The following is a 27,956-nucleotide window of genomic DNA, read 5'->3' on the forward strand; positions in this document are numbered from 1 at the left end:
TGGCGGCAGTTCATGACAATTTATTATATTAGTTCTTGAGATGGCCACAGATGTCATCGGTGTCGTTCTCCGAAATCTGAAAAAGTGGGTGGTGCTTTTTCGGCAAATGGCGCACGTAAGCGCATGAAACGCGAAGAATCGCTTTGAAAACTGTCAGCTTTTTAGCAAATTTACCGGAAAGTTTTGCAAGTCCGTCGGCGATTCGAGATTCCAGGTGAGTTGTGCCCTATTCAGTAAAATTCGTCCGACTTTCCTCGCCGCGAGAGGCGAGCGTTGCCGTGCCGAAATGCACTTCCCACCGCGTACCGTTATTTCGGTCCTGTCAAAATGTTTTTGACTCCGGAAAGCCACTTGATTTCTTTTCTCGGTTCACCACTGGTGCCTTCAATTTGTTTTCGAGTGTCTGAAGAAGCCACTCGTGCCGAAACGATAAACGTCGGCGCCGAATTCGTAACGCAGTGACCGGAGGAATGCACTCGGCATTCCGGCTGTTGCAAATTTTTTTTGGAATTTTCGCCGCTGAGCACCGAAGTGCATTTTTATGTGTCCTGTCACGCAGCTCAATTTGTCAACGAACTGACCAAATATGGTGACAGTTTTTCTCGATTGGAATATGTAAATAAAATGTTGCCATGAAAAGATGTGATCTGAAAATTTTTGATTGAAGGATGGCTGAAAGAAAAAATTACTAAAATCTATTCAGGCTGCCAAAATTTTATTTGTATGATATGACAATTTTTATCTTTTTTAATTTCTAAAGATTTTTATACACATAATGTAATTTAAAAATTCATCACGTTTAATTCTTAGCTAATTATTGAGAGTAGAAAAATCGTAGTGAATAATTATTATATTTATAATCACTTCTTTTTGACCGGATGCTTGTGCTTCAAAAAATTATTTAATTTTTTATTCAACAACAGACTGAATTATTTTTCTTCGCTCTTGATGTAGTTTTTAGCATGAATGTCACTGTCCCTGAATGAGTGAAATAATTTGTGACCTTAATTCTCTATCTTTTATGTTATCATTTTCCTTATTTAAAAAAAAAAATTAATATCGCATAATTATCAAATCACAAGCATATTCACTGTCGAAGAAACAAGAAAACAACTAAAATATCGTCAGCTGTTTTATTCCAGTGATTTTTTCCGGAGATTTCTCCAAAATCCCCGCTGTCAATTAGCTTTTTTTTTTAAATGTCACGCTCCATTAATTAATCGTTTTGTGCGGAAAGGGTTGATAAGTTTGTCTGTCTCGCTTTTATTCCTGTTGTGGGCGTTTTATCCGAGTCATTTCTTGTGTTTTGCGATACGCGGCTTTACGTTCGGAGGGAGCAGCGCAAGCGTTGGAAGTGCCGAGATCAATATTCGCCGTCCGTTGGTGGCTCGTCGGTTGCAAGTCGCACCGAATATTAGACTAGGGCCGGCATGCGAGCAGACATCAGCTGCTGTGTCGCGGCCTCACAACTCCTTGGGGCGAATTTGCCGTAATTATACCCTCTTTGTCCGACAAACCAGCAAGCAGCCAGGTTAATTGGACAAACCTGAAATTTCTCCTGTATTCAGACTGAACCTGACACGTTCACGCAGATCAAAAAATCTCTGCAATTATCGATTCATACTTGCCCCAAATTTGAAACTGTTTGCAGAATTTGTCCATTTTTCTACGTAATAAAGTATATTTTCCATTTTTTTTTTTTTGCCTGTTTCTCTAACAGAAAAAAGTGAAATATTAGCCTTTAATTTATTGTATTTTTTTTTAGGTCATTTTATTTTTTACTTCAACGTGAGTTTTACATTGATTTGGAATATTATTCAATTCAAGGCTTTTTTGATAAGAAAATGATTTTTTTAATTAAATTTTTAATACCCTTTTTTACACTTTTTATCAGTTAAAAAAAATAACAATTATAAATTGAAAGTAATTAAGTTGATTAAATTTCAAGGGCAAGAAAATTTTTTATCGTTAATTATACCCAAATCAGCGCTTGCTTATTTTATAATAATGAATTGAAAGCGCCTACTTTTAAAACAAAGTGGGCAAAGATTAAAAGTCAATCCTTCACAAACTCAACGGCCCTCTTTCTTCTCCACTCAAATAAGTACCCAATTAAGCAGACAATGATGCTGCGAAGGGCATTTTTGATATGCCTCTCGATTCGCCGCGTCAAAGCTAGCTGTAGGGAAAGCAGCCGCACAATAGCATGTGATTTTTAAATTATGGCCATCTGACCCTTTGTTGTGGATTTTGTTCGTAGGAAGAAGATTGACAGTGAGCTGGTGGAGTGATAAGGCGGCAAGATGCCGGCAGTGCGAGGCGATGGCATGCGAGGGCTGGCGGTCTTCATCTCCGATATCAGAAATTGTGAGTCCCAAACGCCCCCATTATTCTGGTCACATGTCAGTTTGCACAGCTCTTGAACGGTTTAATTTCCCCCTATCCCACTGATAATCGCCCCAGAGACGATTCAGGGCACAAAAACTTCCAGAAAGTTTTTTCCAGAAAGTTTTTGTGGGTACAAACATTTTGCTCATTAATAGCTGTCTATTAAATAAATCTAATTTATATATGGTGTAGTTACTTAAAATTCATTTTGAAAAGTATGATATTTTTAAATTTTAACAACTCAAAAACCCCGTCTGTAGTTTTAAGCATGATAACATTACAGTGTTTTTCTTCCCTAAAAGCTCTCCTTTCATTTCGATCAGACTAAATAAAATGAATAATATTATGCAATGTTGTTTACAGGCAAGAGCAAAGAGGCTGAAATAAAGCGTATTAACAAAGAGTTAGCCAACATCCGAAGCAAGTTCAAAGGAGATAAGACTCTCGACGGATACCAAAAGAAGAAGTATGTCTGCAAGCTCTTGTTTATTTTCCTGCTCGGCCACGACATCGACTTTGGCCACATGGAAGCAGTCAATCTGCTCTCCTCCAACAAATATTCTGAGAAGCAAATCGTACGCCCTCTGATTTTTTTTTTTATATGAAATTAAAGCTATTAATTTTGATTCCAATTTAGGGCTATCTCTTCATATCTGTTCTGGTCAACACGAGGAGTGACCTGATCAATCTCATCAACCAAAGCATCAAAAACGATCTGCAGTCTAGGAACCCTATCCATGTCAATCTTGCACTCCAGTGCATTGCTAACATTGGCAGCAAAGAGATGGCGGAGGTTTTTGGTCATGATATTCCCAAACTCCTTGTGTCAGGGTAGGACATTTTTATGTTACAAATCACAACTAAAAAAATGATATTATGTTTCTAAATAAAAACTGGTTGCATAATTTTTTCCTCAGAAATGTTTATTATCAAAGTGTTATGTAACTTATTGTATTTTTCTCTTATTCTAGAGATACGATGGACGTTGTGAAACAGTCGGCAGCTCTTTGCTTACTCAGGTTATTCAGAACCTCTCCAGAAATCATTCCAGGGGGCGAGTGGACCTCTCGAATCATCCATCTGCTGAACGATCAGCACATGGGTGTTGTCACTGCTGCAACCAGCTTCATCGACGCTCTGGTCAAAAAGAACCCGGATGAGTACAAAGGCTGCATCAGCTTGGCTGTTTCAAGGCTCAGCAGGGTATGAAAACTACCTATTTGAAAGTTAGTATTTATTAAGTTTTTCTCTAATTTTGTTTTAGATTGTCACTGCCAGCTACACAGATCTTCAAGACTACACATACTACTTTGTACCAGCGCCATGGTTGTCTGTAAAATTATTGAGGCTTTTGCAGAATTATTCACCACCTGGTAGAAGACTGCAAACTTTTTATTTCAACTTCTAAATTATTTCTTATTTACAGACGATCCAGGTGTAAGGGGTAGGTTAATTGAGTGCTTGGAGACCATCCTCAACAAAGCCCAGGAACCTCCAAAGTCGAAAAAAGTGCAACACTCAAATGCCAAAAATGCCGTGCTTTTTGAAGCAATAAGTCTCATCATTCACATGGACAGGTTGGTTTCTCTATTTCTCACAATATTTTGAAAATAAAATACTTTTTTTAGTGAGCCAAACTTGCTAGTACGAGCTTGCAACCAGCTTGGCCAATTCCTATCAAATCGTGAGACCAACTTGAGATACTTGGCTCTGGAGTCAATGTGCTTACTTGCGACATCCGAGTTTTCTCATGATGCTGTAAAAAAACACCAAGAAGTCGTCATATTATCCATGAAGGTACAATTAATATTTTGGGTTTGATCGAAAAGTATGCTAAGTTGATATTTTAGATGGAGAAAGATGTCTCTGTACGACAACAAGCTGTTGACTTGTTATATGCTATGTGTGATAAGACCAACGCTGAGGAAATTGTGCAAGAAATGTTGAACTACTTGGAAACTGCAGATTACTCCATCAGAGAGGAAATGGTAACCATAATTTTATTTTTTGTTTTGGATGCTTCGTTCTTGTAGAAAAAGTATAAGGGAAAAATATTTTTCAATATCATATAAAAATTTGTTCTAGGTTTTGAAAGTGGCTATTTTGGCTGAGAAATATGCAACTGATTACACATGGTATGTGGACGTGATCCTGAACCTGATCCGCATTGCTGGGGACTATGTCTCGGAGGAAGTTTGGTACCGTGTCATCCAAATTGTCATCAACCGAGATGACGTTCAGGGTTATGCAGCCAAAACTGTTTTTGAGGCTTTGCAAGCACCAGCCTGCCATGAGAACATGGTCAAAGTGGGCGGCTACATCCTTGGCGAGTTTGGAAACTTGATAGCTGGTGACCAGAGGTCTTCGCCGTCGGTTCAGTTTCAACTTCTGCACTCCAAGTACCATTTGTGCTCGCCGATGACCAGGGCCTTACTGCTCTCGACGTACATAAAGTTTGTCAACCTCTTCCCAGAAATTAAGGGTCAGATCCAGGAGGTCTTTAAGCAGCATAGCAATCTCCGCAGCGCTGACGCCGAATTGCAGCAGAGAGCATCTGAATACCTCCAGCTCAGCATAATTGCCTCCCATGACATGCTTGTGAGTAATTTTTCTATTTTTTGTCAGAGATTAGCAAAAACTTGTACTTTTGTGTAAAAATGGCTGTATTTTCCTCCATTGAAAAAACTAATACGAACATTTTCAGGCTACGGTGCTGGAGGAGATGCCTGTGTTCCCGGAGCGTGAATCCTCAATTTTGGCGGTGCTAAAGAAGAAGAAGCCTGGCCGCGTACCTGAGAACGAGATTCGAGAACATAAAAGTCCTGTTCCTGGCGCCACAGCCAACCATTCGGAAGAAAGATCTGCGGCTAAAACAGTTTCTGCCAACACTTCAGCAGACCTGTTGGGTCTGTCTACACCACCAGCAGCCCCTGCTGCTGGCAACACAGGTGTCCTGGTTGACATGCTTGGAGAGCTTTATAATTCAGGGTCTCCCCAGCCACACTCCAACAATGTTGCTGCACAAAACGCTTACAATCCTGCCAAGTAAGGACTTACAATTTCTGCAATAATTTATAACTAAAAATAGCTGAATTTTATTAGTTATGAATTCTTAGGCCAATATTAATTCATAAGGTTTATCATAAATTATTTTGGTTTTTTCTTTGTATTCCAGATTTGTTTGTAAAAACAATGGCGTACTCTTTGAGAACGATCTGATCCAAATTGGAGTCAAGTCTGAGTTTAGACAAAATCTCGGCCGCCTAACTCTCTTCTATGGCAACAAAACGTCAGCCACTCTTCAAAACTTTGCTGCCGTCGTTTCCAATCCACCAGAGTGTATTGGAAAATTAAACGTGCAGAGCAAAAAGGTTGACCCAGCAATTGAAGCAGGCGCTCAAGTGCAACAAATGGTCAATGCTGAGTGTGCAGAAGATTATCCAGGTTTGAAAATAGATGAAATAATTTTAATTTTTAATTAACACTAAATGACTTTAGACGCACCGGGCTTGGCCATAACTTTCATGTGTAATGGAACACCACAAAAATTAAGTCTGAGGCTTCCACTCACTGTCAACAAGTTCTTCGAGCCTACCGAAATGACGGGCGAAGTGTTCTTTGCCAGGTGGAAAAACCTTGGCGGGTAAGTTTGATAAATTTTAAAAGACTTTTGCATATTGTATTACGAAATATCTATTAATTGATTGTTTAATACCATCAGAAATCAGCAACGCTCGCAAAAAATCTTCAAAGCCTCACAGCCGATGGACATAACTGCCATTCGCACGAAGTTGATCGGTTTTGGAATGCAGCTGCTTGATGGCATCGACCCCAATCCTGAGAACTTTGTCTGTGCAGGCATCATCCACACAAGCATGCAGCAGATTGGATGCCTCCTGAGATTAGAGCCCAACAAGCAAGCACAGGTTTGTGACACTGAAACTAAGTTTTGATTTTTACAAACTCTGTCTGGCACTGGTTATTACTTCATTCCTCTTTGCTGGTTGTGGCTTGGGTCTCATTGAATCATTGCTTCCAAGTCATTTTGCCAAATTATGATTTCAGGCGTCTAACGGATTTTATGATTCGCCAACCAACATTGATGTGAGTTAAACATTCTAAAGTGCTGTTGGTGGCTGGGCCGAGTAAAATCACAGCTAATTGCCATTATCTTGCTTTGATTTTAAAATTAATGCTAGACAAAGTTTTAAAGTACCTCGTAATGACAATTTTCAAAAGATAAACATTCCTTGGGATGGCTGTTAAATAAATCTTTGTGTTGCACTTTGTTTTGCAGATGTTCAGGCTGACGGTGCGTTCCAGTAAAGAATCCGTAGCAATTGCCGTGTGCGACCTTCTGGTGGATCAGTTCTAGAAAGTAAGCCAATGAGTAACAAACTATACGAGAGTTGTTTCTGTCTAAAATATTCTCTTATCAAACTGCGTAAGGTGTTATAAAAAATTGATTGTTTGTCAACACTTCAACTATTCGATCCCCTACGTAAGCCATGAATGTACACACTCTGTATATGCGAAAACTGAGAGAGAGAGGAAACCCCCCAAATGCTGGTGGAGCGTCATAATTTTTTGAGCACAAACGTGATTTTGTTAGTATCTAATCCAAATCAATAGAAAAAAATCTGCAGGAAAGGGAACAAGAATGGTGTATACAATTTTTCCTCCTAGCCTTTTATCCTTAGTGCTCAATACCCATGGCAAAATAGCAGAACAATAATTTTTGTGGCGTGTTTGAAGGTATAAAAATTTGAAAAATATTTGCAAGTGCAATGCCCGTGCATACTGTATTTATTGTCTGCACCAAAAATGAAGAAAAGACACAATGGTGGTGAATGGTCTAGTAATGATCGATACTTTTACTATTTGCTTTCAGTGATATTTGTTATTGTGTGGTTGAATCCTTTTCCTGAATGGCTGGCTAAAGAAAATTTACACATTTGTGGCTGTGTAAAACAAGCTCGCGTGAGTGTCGGGTGTAGAGGACGCATGCATTTTATTGAGTAAATCGCCAAAAATAACGTCTGGAATCGAAGCAAGCCATGAAAGAGTTGATCACAGGATAATTAAAAATATTTGTCAAACGGATGAAAAGTCTGTAGAATGGGAAGAGTGCGTTGTTTTCGCTTCCTCTTTTTACTTTTTATTGTTAAATGTTATCGGATGATTGAATATATGAAACTGATATTCTGTAACGCTAATTGCGAGTAAGCAAGGACATGAATTTACCTATTATGCATGTAGCGAAGTATTTAGTTTTTGATTTGCATCGGAGTAAATATTGCGAGTTTTTTTAATTCATTTGCTCAACTCAAAAGTTTGAACTTGTATATGCAAATAGGCAAAATCATCATTGTACATTAAGATCGAAAGTCTTATTAAATTTAATTCCTTTATACATAACTCTTCAAGGACAGCTATGAAGACGATGCTTTTCTAAAGAATTGGTTATTGTTATAAAAGATAAACTTATCATGTTACTGATGCAGGTTTTTCGCTCATATTGATTTTTCTATTTTTGATCATTCAACATTCCATTAAATGCAAACAGAACTTATTCAGTGACTTAAAGATGTTCTGCAAAAGATGAAGGATTTTGGTTTTGAACTGAGAACGAGTGTCTCGCTCGATCGTCACGAAAAACTATATCAATATTGTGTAATTGGCTATAACCAAAAAGTAAAAAAAAAAGAAAACTGAGAACCTAGTTTAAAATAGGTACATGAGTTGTTAGATTCAAAGTTGTAGTGGAAAAACTATATGCAAAAATGTAATGATATGAAATAAAATATATTGTAAAGTTAGAATCAGGATTTTTATATTTTATTTCCATGTGTACATCAAAAATTTTGAATCACAAAATTTGAAACATTTTATACAAATTTTTGTTTGTCTAAATTAATAGTTTCCGTCACTTGGCGACAATCTACATGTTAAAAGTGCTATGTTTTACATAAATCTACATCAATATAATTTAAGAGTTAAGTTCTACACCTTCAAAATCGTTTTTTGGTTTCATAAAGTACGCAGTCAGTCTAGATTTTGAATTCAATGTTCATAATACAAGGTTGATTTCTCGTAAGGCACTTGATAAAAGTTAAAAAAGAAAAAAATGAAATTTTGGACCGTCGAACACGAAGTGGTGAAATCGACTTGAATGATAAAACGAACACATATTTTCATATAAAGTCAAAACTAAAACGCAGCGCCAAAAATCATCATTAGCATTTCCCTTCTAAAGCCGGTGTGGTCGTCTCAAAAATCCAGCAGCATTTTCCAAACTTGAGCAATTGACATCAATTTGCAAATTCTAAAATGAGATCAAGACTTTACAACAAATAAAGACCCGATATTTCGATAATTGGCATTTTTCTATACAACGTGGATTAGATTGGACTCAATTTTTGGCATTTTCTGTCCTTCCTCAAAATGCGCCTTGTATTCCTCGTAAAACACTTCTTTTCTTTACAAAGCCTAGCTACATTCATAAGTCTCTATTTTTAATACTTCTCTCGGTAGGATAGTTCGTCCTCTTTACAAATCAAAATCCTTTCAATTTGATTCCCATTCAATTTGTACGACAATGGTTAAATAAAAGTTAAAATTAAAAAGCAAGTGTCTCTGAAATCACCGCAATTTGGTTCAAGCACTCGAAAATTATGGCGAAGCAGCAGAGCGATCTTTCTGCATTAGCCGATCGCGTCGGACTCTTCGTGTTTTTCTTCCTCGTGCAAAATAAGGGCCATGTCTTGCTGTCCTATGCAGATAACATCGTCGAAGTCATCGGGCGGTCTTATTTCTTTCAGTAGGGTCATTTCTTGGTCCAAACCCAAATGATCCTCCTATAGAATTAAATAAAAATATTATTAGACACGCAATCACAAGTGCTAATTAAGATTTTTTTTCAAGTGGTGTTCCCATTTTTCTGCGTTTTTCTAATATTTTTTCGTTACGTTTTTAATGAAACAGGTTGAAGTAAGCTGTGACCAAATTCATGGAGCCACTACAATACATGTGTTTTGCATAAACAAGTAATTTTCAACAAGGAATACTTTTACTTGAATTCCGTTATTAACATTAACCTTTTAGATATAAATTAATTTTTCTTAGTTGAAAAGTACAAATTTATTCAATAAAACGTGAGATAAATTATTAAATAATATTATAATGATTGTAACATATATTCTAATATTTAATGTTATAAAATCTTTTTAAATAAACACATAAGTTTACTTCTTTATTTTAAAAATGATAAAAATAAAATAAAAAATTACTATAAGCTAAGCTGATTAATGTTAAAAAATTGCAAAGAAAAAGTGAAAAAAATTCAAAAATTTATTAGTTTATTTCTCTGTGTTTAGAACTAGACAAGAATTACGAAATTTGAACTTTAATGGATGATAGTGTTAATTTCTCATTAAAATGGGGTGTTTCCTTTTAATGTAGAGGAAATTGGCAATTTAAAAATTACACAAACCTGAAGTTTGCGTGCGTACGAGGATCTCAGTCGGAGCGTGATGGTGACTAGAAGGACCGCGACGCCGAGAACGGCCGCGCTCGCCGCGCCTATTGTCGTCCAGTGCGGCCCTTCCGACGACGGCACTTTTAACTCCTGATGATCTGCAACTGATAAGCAAAAGGCAAACATGAGAAAACGCGCACATTATTTTCAGCGAAAATTAAGTGGACAAGCAAGAATGGCTACTTGCTCATGTCGGAACACATAATTTTGAGGCAGGCATTTCCGCCGGCGTGCTCCCTTTTAACATAAACGGCGCCTTTTCTAGGTATTACCACAACTTTGCTACAATTTATTAAAGCTTATCTTCAGCTTCCATCGCAAAAATATAATTCCTTTAAGAGTTTGAAGAATGTGAAAATTTTTAAGCTGCGTTTTGTGAACACAGAAGGTTTTGTTGTATAATACTTTAATTATGATCAATTAAGCCGAATTAAACAATAAATTTAAAAGATTTATTTAATGGCTTGTGTCTGAATTCATTTTGTTCCATAATTTTATTATTGCGGAGTAATTTATTTTATTTGTGTTGATAGCGATTTAATTTCATTTGCATTATCAATAGAGTATTTAAATGTAAACCATCAATTTAACTTTTCTTAAATTTTTTTGTAAAATTTTAATTAGCATTCTAATTTTTTTTTAAATAATTTACAAATTTCGCCAAAAGAAAGATTTTTTTCATTATTTCATCAGTCATTTGCAGTAAATTCAGCGCGTGATTAAAATATTTTTTATTAATTTATATAAATTATGGCCAATTTTTAAGTTAAAGCAGAAATCCTTTACATTATAATAATGTTAAAGATTCAGTAGTTTTATTATGAAACGAAATTCCTTGATAATTTTTCGACTGATGCATTTCGAAGATGTATTTATTTATGTGAGGTGACGCGTGTAATTTTCTCAACCAATAATAGACTCTCGATTCTGCTTGCCTGCGTATATGGCTCTGGGCTAAAAAATAAACACGCAGGTGCTTCTCGCTGCTGCGATGATGAGGGAGTTCGGAGAGTTGGTGTTTAAAAAGTGTTAACATATCGTCAGTGGTGCATTATTCAAACTTTCGAGGCAGCTGTAGAGCATAAAAAGGAACATTGCACCACCGCAACAGTCGCTGAAAAACCAATTTATATGCGTGCAGCTTGACTTTTTGCATACAATTAAAAGGAGCGAGATCCAAATTTAATCATTATGCATGGTACCTTTTATTATTGCAGGAAGTCGAATTCTGAATAAAAAAATTTAACAAGTTGTCATACAATTGCGTGTTGTATATTTTTTTAATATGTCCTTTGAATGGAATAATAATCGTTCTAGAAAATATGTGCCGCTATCTTTAATAATAATAATTGTGAGAGAAGTGTAAAAGTACAGTTTTTGTCAGCCGCATTATTATTATTCAAATTAGTGTCCATCGGCTCGCCACTCGACGACCCTTTTATTTTCGTCATCAAAATTGAATTTGCATATGAAATTATAACTGTGTGTCTTCTTTGTCTTTTATCGCGGTTTAATTGTTCGGGGAAAATCTTTCTTTCAATGGCAGGAAATCTATTTTCAAATTTTAATCATGATGTCCCCGCGCCCTACATTTTGCAGTCACGGTGTTAAATGTGTGGGCCATTTTATGCTTGGAATACTAATATATTGCATCAATATTTCAACAAAAATAATTTTAATTCGTTTGTCAATTTATTAAAACATAAAAAATCCAGAAAAAAATATATAATATGAATTATAGATTGGAAATACTCCCTCCTCACTTTAATAAAAAAAAACATATATTAAAATGAAATATCTATTTAAACTTTTACAATTTTCAAATATTGAAGGGTAAAAACAATATGCTATTATTGAAAAAATAAACCATTATTATTTAAAATTAATTTTTATTAATTTCAAAATATCCCAATTTAAATTGTGTACATTTTGTTTTTACGATTTCTCATTTTTGGTCATGATATTAATTGTTCCAAAATATTCTTGATAAAAAGCATAATTTTTATAGTTTTTTCCTGCATTTGTTTTTTTGAGCACCTAATTATATTCTAATTTAACGCTTTGAGAGTACTAAGAAATCATTATGTTTTAAATGATTGCAGAAATCCCATTTTGAAACACATTCGATTGATAAAATTCAAAAATTTATTTTCCCTTACCTGGGTGGTGTTCGTACTGAACGAACAATTCATCCCTCCTGGCCGAGGACGGCGGTGGTTGCTCCATGATGAAAATCGTGTCGTTGCAGTGTTTGGCGAAGAAGTCGCGGTTGTGCGGCCCCTTGATGGTGGCACACCGGTCACACACGGTGTCCGCGCGCGAGGTGCACGGATGCGCCTCGTAAAGGCTGGGGCCGCACCTCGAACACACGAAGCACGACTCGGTGGCCGAATTGTGCGACGAGTAGGTGCCCGGGGCGCATTCGGCGCAAACGGTGTCGCCCTCGGGGGTGCAGGATTGCACGACCCCAAAGCCAGGTGGACACTTTGAACACCTCAGGTTCAACGGACGCTCTCCAACAGTCGCGGTCTGCAACAACACGGCAAAGAAATTTTAGACGATTTCTCACATAATTGATTTTAAATTTATGAAAATGTCGATTCGTTTTACAAATTGGTTGAAAACAAGCCAGAAAACGTTGATAATGTAAATGAAATATGACATTTAGCCAAACGTTTAGAAAGAAATAAGGTTGGTATTTTTAAATGAAACCGTTAACATTCAATGTACAAGTTTTAAAATGTGTAGCCTCTTTTAACATTTAGTTGATAATATGCTCAATTTGCTGGGAAAGTTTCAAAAATTTAAACCTGACGTTAGTTGAATTGAGCATTTTTAACGCATCTTTTAATAAAAAAAAAAAATAAATATAATAGTCTTCTGCACTTGCAATTATTGGGAAAAAAATTAGGCCCCAAATAGTTAACGTATGTAACATTGTTAATGTTTACATAAAATATTAAACGCAATGAACCAACCATCAAAACTAAGAATTCTTCAGTTGCAATTTTGCACAGATGATAACAAATTACATGCTGTTCAATATATATATTATATTATTTAATTTAATTAAAATATGTTTATATTTTTAAACTAAAAAATTATTAATAAAAAAAAATTAAATTAAGCTCAAAATTAGAATTTGAAATTTTTAAAAAATATAGCAATCAAATTAATATATATCATACAAAAAATCTGAAATGGTTATTTTTAAATACCAAAAAATAAATAAATTTGTACAAGAAAATATGTTTATATTATAAAATAACGTGAATGAATTATATTTATTTTAAAATAGGGACAATTTGTCTATAATACAACAATTAATTTCTCTGCAGTTTTCATTACTTTATTAATTTGCCCATATTTGGAATGCTACAAAATATTACAAATATCCACTTTAAAAATAATCGGCATCTCCTATAATTTCCCTAAATGCATCTCAAATACCAAAAATCAGGTAGAAATCTGCTCTGTTCATTAGCTTCAGCCTCCGCTCCGTTTTCATGGCAACATAAAAATCGCTTGAGCAATAATTTTTTCGTGAGGCAGGTGGCGATTGGCGCGTCTTTTGTTTCGATCGTCGCACCGAATCATCTGCCAGAAGCAGCAGCATCAAGGGTGTGCCTGCTTTTTCGAGGGCAATTAGCGGAGATCGGCCAACGCGTACACCACCTGCGTCGCGTGGCAGCTTGCTTCTTTTTTTGTTATTTTTTTACAGGTCATGCACACATTCACATGTACTCCCATTTATATTGCGAGTGTTTTTGTTTGGGAAGGAAATGGCAAGGTGGTGGTGAAGGTAAGCCCTTTAAAAAAATTTACAACCGCAGGTGGATGTTGTGCTGAAGGTGAATTATCATTATCAGTTATTTATATAGTGAAGAAAATGATTTTTTTTATTTGCCTGTGTTTGTTATTGTTATTATTATACAGAACCTCTGTAAAAAAGTATTTAAAATTAAATTTTTAATTTACAGAGTTAATTGCTTAAAAATGGCTAGCAAAAAAGGCTATTTTAATTATTTCTGTCCAACGAAATTTGAAGTATTCAACATGTACAGAGAGAGAGACACATTAAATTTTACAGCACCTGAAGAACGTGAGCATAAATTTCAAGCTATACGCAAAAAAAATGCATTTCCCAGGCGCCCTGGTTGAAAAACGCGCTGGCCATTGTGCTCCTTCAAAGAACAAGATTTTCAGTTCGCAAAATTAAAATATTTTCTGGTGGGTGCATCGTCATTATCATATCTCGCGAGGAGTTGAAAACATAACCCTTTCGCCTGCATGAGCAATATAATAAAATATTTATGATAAAATCGTCGTGCCAAGGCATCATACATTAGCATAACTTTTTCACATACTTTTATATTTTCTAGCGATATTTTGCAATTTAATGAGTCTTTCCTGCTTTCTACCAGGAATCGCGAGGGGGTCTCCATTAAGTTTTAAGAAATTCGCACTCCCCCAAAATATTTGTATAGTTAATTTACTGCTTTTAAAGTGCGAACCTTGAAATTTTGCTTTTAACTCTATTAAAACAACTTGACGCCTTTTTTAATGATTTCCGTTGTTTGGCCAAAAAATTCGTTCTATAAATAACTGGAAATATTAAATATTCCATTTAGATTAGATCATATAATTTTGGCTACTTTTTGCGCTGAGAAATTCAGTCGCAAATTGCGCGTCCGCCCCTCTTTTTGCAGCAATTTGTGAAACAAACCGTGAAAATACCCAAAAAAATAAAAACACTCTCTTGATTTAATGCAACAACAAACTCCAAATAAATGCGTTTTGAACTCTCGAAAATATTATCGTTCCCCTCTTTCAGAAGTCATATCGCAATTTGGCAAGTTCATCGTTCCAACGGAAAACCGCTTGCATATCGTTCGTAGTACTAAAATATTCATTAACAAGGCGCTCGCTAATTCAAGCATTAGCCGCGACCGGTTTTTTTTACAGGTGCTTTGAGTACGTACGAACAAGTGCACATGCATGTGAGTTGTTTCGAGTCGGTGTTACATCACGAATAAATTTGCATGCTAATTACGCTTTTTAGTATTTTTTGCCTCCATGAGGCAGGGGTGGATCACCTCTCGTTCTGTCTAATTTGTGCACACGGTTATGCCAATGTGGGTGCAAACGAGTTCAGAGACGATCAAAAAGGCATTCAAAAAATTGTACCCACATACATTTGTATTGCATGTTCCACGTGGTAATAATCAAAAATCTTCTAATCAACTTGAATTATTGGTATGTAAAAGTGCTGATATTATTCTCGAAACGTCATATTGATCTGATCACTATTTATTTATTAGCATATTTTAAATATCTTCTATTCAAAGGTTACTTATGAAATCCTGAACAGAAAAATATTATAAAATTTAAATACCATAAAGTACCTTATTCAATTTAATTCCCATGCTGTTCACATTGCCAATTTTGAAATTGGTCAAATTATAACAATCAATTCATATTAAAACCAATAATAAAATTGTAAACATTGGTCAACTTTTGATTTTGAATTAACATGCACCAAATATCTTTTTGGGCATTTTTTCCATAATTTTTATTTATATCAGTATTCTAATTTTCACAAAATTTCAAGGCATCAAGTAAGTCATAATTTCAAGCCAGTGTTTGTGTTATGCAATTAACAGCATCGAGTAAGTATGCCGACAAGTAAGACATAACATATATTTTTTTCTGTCTGATTCCTTTCCTGCGTCGATTGCATTTGAGGATGGGAGAGTGCACAGTGCGATTTCTGCGTTCTTTCCGCCGGCGATAATATAGAGGAAAAGCCGGCGAAAAAGATCGAAGCGAGCAAGCAAAGCGTGGGATCAAATAATGAGCGAATGCAATTTCATTTTCCCACCGCCACTAATTATGCATTGCGGTTACAAATAACGAAGCCGCGCCAACTTTTTTTTAGTTTGCTCTAGCTCAAGGACTGATCCTTTATCTCGCGCCGCCGCAGCGTTTTGGCGAATTTAGTCAGCGCACGCACAATATCTCTTTCATTTATCAAAAATGCCCAGCAAACTTTTTTGTTTAGCTATTTGGGGTTTTGTTCAGCCAAGAGAGTGGTGCGAATTCCCATGCGGGTCGCCGCCGCGTGCGATTTATTTTGGCCGCTTGTCATCGTGCGAGCCGAAACATATCATTAAAACGGCGGCCTTGCTTGTCACGACAGGGTAATTTGCTAATTTGATTTTCTGGAACTGAGATTTTTTTATTCAGATTTATCATTTATGCATCCCTAGACCGAATTTCAGTGCAAATTTTTTATTGTATATTTATTTTTATACATTACATGATTTTTTTACCTATCAATGAGTAAGATAATTAATTTTGCTATTTTTAATTATTCCGTCAACAGATATAAATCTGCATTTTTTTTAAACTTCATCCTACTCATAAATTTTAAATTTAAACAAAAAATCCAAAAAATTTTAATAATTAAGATAATTTCAATAGATTTTTCTTTCTTCAATACTATTGCCTAATAATTGCAGTTAAATTAATAGGACATCAGCCAACCACTAAAAAGTGATAAAAATATTATTTTTACCGCTGAATTATGATAAAAATCTTTACCAAACACCTTTCTTTCCCCTCGCCTTTCTTATAGAAAATATTAAAGCAGCTGACGTTCTCTTTATGAGTTTCCTTTTTCAACCCCTATAGCCTATAGCCGTTTTATAACGGAAGGGTTGTTAAAAAAGCTGGTTTTGATTAAAAATCTGCTGTCAGCCAAGCGAGATAAAGGAAAGGTGTTTTCCACCCCTATTGCATTTTTTTTTATCTCTCTACGCAAACATTTGGTGTATGTGTGTCTTACAGATTGCTGCGGTAATTCTACCGATTAGATGCAATTGGAAACGGCAGTCATTATAGTCTGTTCCACTGATTGCCAGATGCGATTTTGGGCGCAGCAGCTGCAGCCGAACTTTGGCCCGCAGCAGCTTTTTGTTATTCCGCGCGGCCGAAGAGCAACAGGCGCCGCGAACGCGTGGCTCGGCTTTTTTCAGAGCAACGCAACCTGGCGCGCCTCCACCTTACAGATGTCGCGAGACGCACTGCTTAATTCTCTTCTTGTTTAATTCTTTCAACCTGGGCTGCACATCCAACTTGCAACATTTGCAACCGAGGCTGATGATTAGTTATTGCATCTGGCCAACTGGCGTCAAAATCTTTTTAATGATTTAGAAAAAGATCTCAATATAAGAGGAATTATGAAAGATTTTGTTTTACCTAGACAAAGTTCTTGATCTTTTATTTAAATTTAATTAATTTAGCAACATATCAAGGTCAAGAAATTAAATTAGTTTTTAAAAAATCGTCTTGGTTTACTTTTAACTATAACTTTATAGCCATGTGAGGAGGAATTTTAATAATTATTGTTAATAATATTTGAAGTTAAGAAATATAGGAGTTTTTATTCGATTTTAACTTAGAAAAAAAGTTAATAATTATTTAGATGAACAAATCATCCTGTAATTGAGATTAATATTATTATTTTTATATTTATCAGAGCAAAGTTTAAAATATTTTTAAGTTGAAATAATAAATAAATAGAGTATAAATTTTAATTTTAAAATAGAAAACGTGGATTTATAAAAAAAAATGCTTTATAAACTAAATAAATTTGAAATAATTAATAAATATATTAATAAAATATATTTTATTATAAAATTAAATACAAATGTTTAAACAAATTAAACTGTATAACAACCAAAAAAATTTTCAATTTTATTTAAAAAAAAATTGCTATTAATTACTATTTGTAATACACATTTCAAACTATACATTTTATAATTAAAAAATCATTTAAATTGTCTGATGTATGCTATTTATATAACAACAATTATGATTAATGATCTTGCAGCATTAGTATAACATTAGAAATTTTTAACTTGGATTAGCACCAGTCCTTGAAAGCTAACAAATCTTGCTCTCATCAGCATATTTCAAGCAAAACGCCGCCAACACACACAATAATTAGAGAATTATAAGCATTCTTGTAACACGCTGCTCTCCTGACACAAAGCTAGTCTAATTGCAAGTACAATGAAATTTCATGACATAAATCATGCGAGGGTCTCGCGCGGCAACGAAACAGAAAAGTGCTTTTTAAACTCAATCAGATTAAGCGCAGGGTTTAATTATGTAATTGCGACTGCCACTGCAAAATATGTCACTGGAGTAGAAAAGAATATCTTTTGAAACATCCTGCCAGACGCGGTTGGAAATTAAAAAAAAAAGCAAAAGTGTCACGTTGACAAGGAAATGAAGTTCTCCATACTTGTGTGGTTTTTTGTTGAGAGCTTTAATTGAATAATTGCCACGGCTTATCCGCAACAATCGCAAATGAAAATTGTACAGCCGTCAAATAATTTTTACTAATTTTCACACAGAAGCACAAAAACTTTTATAATTGTGAACCGGAATTAAAACGCAATTTCGGCGACAATTACATTGGAACCAAGAGATAACGTAAATCCAATTAGGACGAGACGCACTTTTCTTTTTACATTCCCAGTGAAAAAATTTGCTGCAACTTGGGCTGATGAACATTTAATTGGGGCAATTTAAAACAAACACGGGAGCGAACAAGGAAAATAAGTGCCAGAGGGATCGATAAACAACAAAGAAAAATTACACGTTAGCACCGAGTGGGATGAAATTTCAACAGAAATAATACACACCTGCCGCAGAACAAGTAGATTTTAAACCACTATCTTGTTTTTGGGGCCGTTAGAGAGTGGAATTTCAAATGTTCGCCAAAGATTAATTGCCACCTTCAGCAGAAAAGGAAGCGTTGTTTTTTCGCCGCGGCGGAGAATTGAAACTAATTATCAATTAAGTCAACGCTCTCTCGGAACAAGGAAAGAAAATCTGCGCGAATTTTTTTATCTAGCGAGTGCTTGTTCTCTCCTAGGCAGGAGAGCGAAAAAAATAGCACTTGAGTATAGGAAAAGGCAAATAAATATATAACACTCCTCCCTAATTTATCGCCGAAACGAGCGGCGCGTATATACGTTGTTATTAATTGTGCAAATTCTAAATGCATTTATTCAGCAGCGACGCGATAATAGGCTCGTCTCACAACGAGCGAAGAGTTTTTGTTGGGGGAGGACCTCGAATGAAACTCGGCGTAGTAGTAAAAGTGCAGCAAGCGTAACTAAGAAAAATAAAAAGTCGAAATACCGCCCACTCCGTACTCCAGCCCGCGGAATTAATCTCGGAGGAAGCGGAAAATTAAGGCAACGTGTGTTTTTCTCATCTCAATATATTTTATATAATGGAGGGACCACAAAGCCCAAAATTATAAATGAAGGCGCCCGTGTTTGAAATTGCTCGGTGCCCCCAAAGAATGGCAGAGTTGTTTTCGAGCTGAACTATTGTTGCTTTGTCTATGATGGGAGTCCGGGCAGTGCGAAAACCAGAAAAAAAATAAAGTTCCAGTTTATTTTATATTATGTAAATTTTATGATACAAACTTTTAAGAGGATTGATAAACAAATCAAAACTTTTTTGCCATAATTTTAGTTTATACTATCGATTATGGATAATTAGATATTGGTCCAAAGGAATTTGTACCGAAAGCTAATTATGTCAATTTTGTATCTAAATTTTCTAAAATGATATCTAAAATTTAGCTGGTATATGAGTAGAAATTTATCAACACGTTGTGGATATAGGTTTTAATTTATTAGTATTCAGTTAGCTTATATTATTCTTGCAAATTATGATACGATAATTTTGGGAACTAATCGTTCCCCCAAGGACATTAGAGGCCCAATAAACAATTTGGAATTTATCCACTGTAAAATCTTCTATCAAAACCGTTTAATATTTATAAAATTCTTCTTGCAAGCTTTATATTACATTATATTTTCTTTCTGCAAAAGTTTAATATTAACATAAATTACATGATAAGGAAAAAAGTTAGATACAATTTTAAATAAATTATTTATATACAATAAAGTTAAACTTAAATGATAAAATAACTAAAAATAAATAAAATAATATTGTACATATTTAGGCAAAATTTAAATAGCACATGTTTTAATTTAAATATTAACTTAACACTGCCCTGATAAACGGATCTCTTGCGCGGTGTTTCTATTTTGAATGCATTCACTATTTAATCTTATAGAGGAAGTGGGAGCTCGGTCGTAGGGTCGGATAATTTATTGTTCCAAATGGGAACCGCGAGCGCAAGAGCTGCACAAAAATAAAAATGCATGCGAATTTCGAGTAGCGTATGCGTGGGACGCGAGTATACGAAAAACACGCGTGAGGAAACAAAGCATTGTAAAGCAGGCAAACTTTTTTTAGTTAACCCATGCATGTCAAACGCATGCTGCGGCATAGAACAGCGTACCAAACAAATTTCACAAACTAATCGTGAAACTGCTTGGCCGCCCCCTCAAAATTTTTGCTGGACTCTGCCGTGTTATTAATCAGCCGGTAATTTGCCAGGGCAGCAGGGGAGCTTGTTCTTAATCAGCACTCGATCTGAATTCGTGCAAAATTGCCAGCATAAATAACGGAAAGTTGCTCATAGATAATTATTTTATAAACATACTTTTGGGTTTCTAAATTTCTTTTTTTAATTTTAATGAAACGAAAGAAAATTAAGGAACAAAAGTTTCAATAAACTAAAACTTCAATTGATTGTGGAATTTGAAAGCGGAAATTCTGCTCAATCGTCACGTGCCAATAACGCCAATTGAGAGTATTTTTTTCAAAGGAACAACTTTCAAATTGAGAGCGACAGATGCAGCACGCGAACTTATACCGAACATTTAAGCAGGTCGATTCAAATCATCGCTTTCGGCGAGAGTGGGTTAAAGATGCTGAGCAGCTGATTAAATTTCATCAAAAGCAAGAAATGGTATTAATTTTATTCTCTGATATCTTGGTCCGCATTTTAAAATACTTCACAAGAACCTAGCAGGTGGTTTTGAATAAAAAAAGGTTTATTGAAAAAGTTTCTAACTTGAAATTCAATTCAACCTTGGAAATCTACAACCATGATGTCCATGATTAATTTTTATTACTTTTCTAATGAAAAAGTAACATTTTGTTGGTAGATTTACAGATTTAATTTTTCTTTTGCGCTCAAAAAGACGGAACAAAGGTCCATGAAAACTGTAATTTATGGCCCTTTTTACTTTTTTTATGGCTCTCATTGCTGATTGCCGAGCAAAATTAAAGTGCACATCTGCTTACAGCCAAAAGTACTCCCACATTTAGTTATCAAACATTTTTACAACCAACTTTTTTATTGCACTGTCACTTTAAGCAGCAGTTGTGCCCTAACCCTTTTTTCGCACACCCACCTATTATTCTTTTATTGCATAATTATGGAAAATAATGGAAAAAATGTATCTGAAATGCAGATGGCTCGTAATTGGGTTTTATCACCACCTGAACAGTGCACATGAATAGAATAGGAAGGTTTTTTTACTTTTTGAATTAAAGTGCACCTTTGAATAATAATCTACAACGAGTGGCCGGTTAACAATGAAACGACTGCTGGCGGAAGGGTTGAACACAGATGCTGCCATTCGGGACACGCAGGAAGTCGCGCCAGGGACAACAGGTGGTACTGCGTGCTGCCGCCACTTTTCTAGAATTTCAACTCCCACTTTTGGTCTAACGACAAAATGTATGTTAATTTAATTGAATTCCTCCTAATATCTACATATTGATCCGTCTACTTCAAATTGGTAATTAACTTCAACAGCCTGTAATAATAAAATCATACGTTTTCCAAATTTTTGCATTAAATTAAATTATTTTAATAGAAAACATTGACTTTTAAATTTCATAATCCGAAAAAATATTTTCAAGCTCATTTAATGTTTTCTATACTATTTTTTTTACGATGTTCCTTGAAACTAATTGGTGCAATTTTGAGAATCAATTATAAGCAACACGTTTTTTCAAAGCCTATCCCAGTACAGAAGTAAGTGTTTCTTTTTTCCACAACAGGACGGGAGACAGACTGCAGCTGCTCGTTTGCATAAACTATCAAATTTTACTTTCAACAGTTGAAGCTTTTAAACTTTTAAACGCGCACCCATCGTGCACTTGTAACGTTTATTTGCATACGTATCGCGCTCATTAATCAGCAGCCAGCAAGCGAATTTCTCCATTAAAAGAGAGTCCAAGAGAGCCTTTTCCTTTTATACAAATGAGACAGGACGGCCGTGAAGACAAAAAAAGGTGGACAGCGAACATTTTATCAGTGTGCATTTTTGTCCCTTTCAGCGGCTGGTTTTGAGAGATAAAAAAACTCTGGCGGCCAGGAATTTAAAAAGGAGAAATTATGATTGAAAACAAATTAAAATAAAACAAATGCTGGTTCAAATTTGATGATAATTATATGAATTTTTTGTTTTGGTAGGAATTTATTGAACAGAAATATTTATTCAAATTTTGCTAAAGAATATTAAACATGGTCAAATAATAAGCCAATGAGATGAGAGAGACTGATTATTATGCAGGCCACGTCCAATCAACAAAAAATAAAAGGGCCACCATAAATTAATTTGCATTTATCATCTCTCAGCCGCGCTGACAGCTTAATGCAAATTATTGCACGCATTCTTTCTCAAATTATTGCACGCAGCAGCTGATTGTGGATAGTAATATTATGACGGTTGCAAACAAAGGAATATACAATGCCAGCATAAAAAACAAACATATTAAATAATTTATAATAATTGGATGCATAATAGCTTTTTTAAGTGATGAGACAGGTTTAGATTTAAATTTTAAATGTATACTCTTCAAAGGGCGACCTGAATTTTGTGAAAGTTGAAAAAATGCACTCATCTTGTACAAAAATCAAACAAAAGCCCAATTTGGATTTACTACTGCCATGGCCCCTACAAATTAACCTAAAATAAAATAATGGTGTATAATAAAATTACAAAATATTTCATAAAATTCGAGTAAATCGAATTTTAAAATATTTGAAATTTTATAACTGTTGAATAAAAAGAGCTTTTGAAAAACAATTTGATATAATTTCATGATTAAAAAAAATTGAGGCCGTTTTTTCAACGCATTTCGAACTAGATCTCGTCCGAGTTATTCAGCACCTTCGCCTTTGCAACTGGCCAGGATCATAAACAAAAGTGAAAAATACGGTGCAGTCGTTAATGTGACTGGAATCTGGTTAGAAAGGATGTTAAAGGATAATTCCACCTGCCGGGGCCGCCGGCGAGATGTGATAATGCAGCTGCTTCTGTGCCATCAAGCAGAGTCGAAGAAGAAAAGCCATCAAAAGGTTTGCCGTTTGAGAGAGGAGAGAAAAGCAGGTGACCCTCAAGGCTAAATAGGAATCATAGCACGTTGAGGCTTCTTCGTCTAAGAATTTTTGCCACTATTAACCAGTTTTTAAAATTTACTGTCAATTAAGGTGACAAGTTTAAATTAGCATCTTCATCTGCAGGTGGCCAAAAAGGATAATTTATATAATTAAAACAGTCACTTTTTTATAGAAATATATTTGAATATTAGGAAAAATATTTGCAATAAATAAAATGTTTGAAGTTGCCGAGGCGCCGCATTAGGCATTAATCATTCAAAATTACGATCGCGGCTCTCTCATTGTCGGGGAGACATCAATAGCTGCAAGTGAATATTTAAAATTCCTCTCCGGCGCGTCAAGTGTGATGGAAAAAAATTCGTTTGATTAATTAATAAAACATGAGCTGCGTTACATTCAAGCAATAAACATGTACATTTTCGGCGTCGAGGATCTGCGCCTCATAATAAGCATTCACTTGATCGTGTGTATATAATTTCCTGAAAGGTGAGACTACTCCCTTTTTATAAATTGAATTATTTAAATATTCTCGGAAAAAATAAAATAAAGTGGAGTCGCGTGCGCCTCACACGCCGCAAAATGCTTGAATTAATGTTAAATTTGCAAAGCTGATTATAATAATGTGGTTCTTATTCTTACATTTTAACTATATATCATTTATATTTTGATGATTTTTTTACGGTTTTGATGAATTAAAAAAACTCTAAAAATTTTAACGTAAGAATCTGAATCATTTGTACAGCTAATTTTTAATTGAAGTTTCAGCAAACCACAATTTGAATTTAATCCTCTGAAACGAAAAAAAATATATAAATTATAATTATCCTCATGTTTTTTTATATGTCTGCTCAAATTTTACTTCACCACCGAGAAAAAAATCGCAGCGGAAATATTTACATTTTTCCATTGTGATATTTTTTCTTTTAAATTTTCTCACATTACTTTAATAAAGATAGATGAAACTTGTCGTAAATTTATAATTTACCAGCACATTTCTGAGCATCATGCTGACAATGTGACAATTAAATCTGCACGGCGCACTCTAATTACATTTGCTGATTCTCACAATCATAACACTCGGTCTGCAATTGCGCAACTCTCACGAAATAAAAAAAAAGCTTCATAAATTAATTTTTATCACAATTAAGCCATAATTTTCAATTTTGAATCTAAATTTCCGTCCCACTCATAGACATATTTTTTTTTCAATTAACTGCAGTAAAAAAAAAATTAATGAAAAACAGCCAAACATTGTGTTAGTTTTTGCAAATTTCCTCCAGCAACTCATGGGATAGATCCCTCTAGAAGGACTCACTTCCGTTTCGAGAAGGAACAAACATAGTCTGAAAACGTCAAGAGAGATTGTTATGGTCCTCCCTCTTCTCGTCACACAGCGTTGGATGAACGCGTGATACGAAAAAGCTAGATTAAATTTAACATATTATGGTCGCCGAGCTGCATCTCTCTCTCTCTCCCATGCAGCTTCCGGCCTTGCTCAACCCGCAAAATGCACGCCGCACCTCCTCTCTCGTGTTTCTGTTTACATTTGATATACCTCTCTGCCTTCATGCAAGACCACCTTGATGGCGAAAAAAAAAGGAAAAAAGACAACACGCGGGTGGGTGGGGTTGGCTCTATTGTGCTAGGTTCTATGATGACGACGATTATATTCGCGTTCGGACGTGACATAATAAACCACCCAATTAAATAGCGCATCTGTGCGGCTTCCACTATAAATAAAATGCAGCTGCTTATCAAACAGAAATCTTAAAACGGTTTTTGCGGTTTTCTGCCCTGATGGACTTTTAATTGTCAAAAATCGTCAGGGCCAATTACGATTCATTTTTTATTCTATATTTAGAACTGCAGTAGCGATTTTGTTGGTATAATTACTCTTTCTCTCGTTTTTAAGAAAAATTTATTATATACGCGCCGATTATTTTTTTGTCAGTACGCTTAATGTTGTTGACAAAAAGGCCTTCTGTGCAACTAGTATAAAAATTTCTCCAAAAGCTTTTGAGCAAATATAGCAGCTATTTTAAAAAGACCTACTATATCAAGAATCATTTTGCGGTGCCTGGCTAAAAACACTCAATTCTGTTTTTTTTTTCTATAATTATCGTATTAGAGGAGTTTCTTGTTTTCAATCAATATAATTAAATTTGAAAGTAGAAGTTGGCACTCGAGAAGACGATCAAGAAAAAAGGCTATTTGCAGCGTTGAAATTTTTTAATTCAATATAAAATTGCTTATTTTTCAACATATAAAAAAAACAGTTTTCTTCACTTCTTAAGTTTAAAAAAAAAAAATTTCAAAAATATATCAAACTCTTTCTCCAATTTGAATTTCAAAAATAAAAAATACTTAAAGTGAGTTCAATATGCTTAATATTTTCCAACGCGTATATACCAAAAAAATGGCAGTTCTTAAAATTTGGCTTTTAGTCCGCAAAGCTTATTTGCGAAAACTGTTTTTGATCAGGCGCTTTTACCAAAGAGGCTTTTTGTCAATAACGCATCATATATTATGTGAAACTATGAGGTGCTTCACGTCAGTGCGTGTTTCGCCGTGAACATGTTGCGCTAATTAAGAAAGAGTGTAGTGAAATTGATTAAGCGGACAGCCTGTACGTTGTTAAAGAGTCGATTACGCGCCGAGTTGGGAACAAAAACGATCGTCTCGAGAAGGAAGGGTCTTGCGCGCTGCACGCTGCCGTAAGTGTATTATAATAACACAATGTATAATAGTAGGTGGTTGGAAGTAATTGCATGTGATGTTTTCATCCGGTGAAAATTAGCGCTGCATTCAGATGAGAGGATATATTTATGGGAACTGTGCAACTTTGTGTGATCAGAAATTAAAAACGGCAGAAAGCGAGAGATAGATAGAAGCTCCTCTCTCTCCCCCTCAGCCTTCGTTTTATAAATTAGCCTTCTCGACGGCAACAGAGGTTTTCTTTGTTGTGCATTTAGGTGGTGAGAAAGAGGAAAAAGCACACAAGCTGCCGTTCCTCTCTCAGGGAGAGTCACTCGGCTCCAGTTCCGCTCCTTCTGTTCAATATCTTTGCTTTAAGTCTGACCTTAAATATATTTGTACAAATCTTTATTAGTTTGAATTTTGCTTTTTGAATTTATTTTTGAAATCAATTTTCTTTTATATTGACCAATGAAATCAAATAACATGATGATACAATAGGTAATTTACACTACTCTAAAAATGCAATCTAGTAGCCGGTGCAATAGATTTATTAAATTAATAAAAAAACTTGGTTTTATTTACAATTTAACTCATCTTTAATAGAATTTTTATGACGTTTTTATTTTTACGTATTAAATAAAATTATGAATATATATTATAAAATATTTTTTTATTTAAAATATTATTAAACAGGGAAAAATCTGTTTAAAAATCATTTAACTTAACATTAATAATAAATAATCATAACAAAGTTCCACCCAGTCCCATGCCACTTTTTACAGAAAAAAAATGGAAAGAATATACAAAATTCCCCGTTTATAAAAGAAATGTTTCTTGTGAGAAATCAGAATTGGAACTTGAGAGGCTCATTTTAATATGGCACAAGAGAGCAGGAAACGGTGTGACGGCGATTTTCTCCTAATTATGCCCGCTTTGCTGAGAGAGGCATGTCAAAAACTACATTCATTATATTGAAAGTACACAGTGCGCGGCTGCAGAGTAATAAAAAATGCGCTACCGGCTGCAGCGGAACCGCCGCCCCCGCACATATTGCACCTCACTTCAGAATGAAAAGAGGCTTGGTTCGCTCTCCGCTTCAGGCTTGATTATCCCACCAATTTGAATTTTTTCACCATCCGTTTAAAATTCGTTTGAGAAGATTGCCCATGTTACAATAAACTTACTAGAAAAATTAAATTATTTTAAGAAATCTCCTGCAAGGACGCGGGTTTTACGAGGTGCTAAATTTATCGTGGGAAGGAAACTGACAAGGAAAACTTTGAAGAGGATCTGACAAAACATGAATTTTACATTATTTGCACCTCAATGGGCACTCTTCTACTTGGGTGCGCATTTTTTCCAAAGCGCTTTTCGTACAATATGCACCTCTCGAAACCACAAGAGGATTTCTGTCAAAAGAAATAATAAATCAGGAAAATGTCACCAGAAACTCTTCACGCTTGAATTTAAAAAATAAAAACCTCCAAGCTGCTTTTTTTTGTTATTCAAGGGTAATTCAAGTTTCAGATTTTTAATTATCCAAGTAATATTTGATGATGAATTTTTCTTGAATGAAATAAAATAAATATTTTAATAAAAGAAAAAAATGAGACTTACTTCAGATGTGATGAGGAACTGAAGGGCCACGAAGACGAGGACCACTTCCCTTCCACGGCCAACTTTGAAGTCCAGCATTTTTGTTTGCCCAAGGAGTGATGAAAATGGTTTACGATTCCATTTTTCGGCTTTGTCAAAAAAGCTCACGAAAAAGAATCAGCAGCGGCAATTTATCTGCGGCGCGTTATCCGTATCCCGGGCGACTGCTTTATCTCGGCTGCCTCCTCTTCTGCCGCGAGCACGCGCGCGAGTGAATGAAAATAAAGGAAGAAAAGGAGCAGATGAGAGAGCTCGAGGGAGCGCACGTCGGTCGAGGGCGTTCGTCGGTGAGCCGGAGCGCGAGTGAAGCCGCGAGTCGCG

General features: G+C 35.2%; 2 protein-coding genes across 4 annotated transcripts; one reads left to right on the plus strand and one right to left on the minus strand.

The window, feature by feature from the left end:
- Positions 1–70: 70 nt before the first annotated feature.
- LOC132200085 (AP-2 complex subunit alpha) lies at positions 71–8,210 on the plus strand. Of its 3 annotated transcripts, none has more exons than XM_059625278.1 (16): positions 71–214; positions 2,261–2,367; positions 2,752–2,963; positions 3,026–3,219; positions 3,360–3,591; positions 3,653–3,761; positions 3,815–3,965; positions 4,017–4,185; positions 4,239–4,376; positions 4,474–4,986; positions 5,093–5,433; positions 5,564–5,832; positions 5,887–6,031; positions 6,110–6,314; positions 6,454–6,492; positions 6,686–8,210. In XM_059625278.1, exons 2-16 carry the CDS (start codon positions 2,304–2,306, stop codon positions 6,761–6,763), a joined length of 2,859 nt encoding a protein of 952 aa, XP_059481261.1. In that variant the 5' UTR covers positions 71–214; positions 2,261–2,303; the 3' UTR covers positions 6,764–8,210. The 3 variants fall into 3 exon arrangements, with proteins under 3 accessions (XP_059481261.1, XP_059481264.1, XP_059481263.1); XM_059625280.1 differs by lacking the exon at positions 71–214 and adding an exon at positions 1,372–1,489; XM_059625281.1 differs by lacking the exon at positions 6,454–6,492.
- Positions 8,210–27,916, minus strand: LOC132200086 (uncharacterized). Its single transcript, XM_059625282.1, has 4 exons — positions 27,597–27,916; positions 12,085–12,454; positions 9,881–10,029; positions 8,210–9,245 (listed from the first exon to the last, which is right to left on the minus strand). The coding sequence occupies exons 1-4, from the start codon at positions 27,672–27,674 to the stop codon at positions 9,093–9,095; spliced, it is 750 nt and encodes a 249-aa protein (XP_059481265.1). The 5' UTR covers positions 27,675–27,916; the 3' UTR covers positions 8,210–9,092.
- Positions 27,917–27,956: the final 40 nt, after the last annotated feature.

Source organism: Neocloeon triangulifer, unplaced genomic scaffold (genome assembly GCF_031216515.1).
Source record: "Neocloeon triangulifer isolate White Clay Creek 2 clone unplaced genomic scaffold, ASM3121651v1 ptg000014l, whole genome shotgun sequence".
Taxonomy (NCBI): Eukaryota; Metazoa; Arthropoda; class Insecta; order Ephemeroptera; family Baetidae; genus Neocloeon; species Neocloeon triangulifer.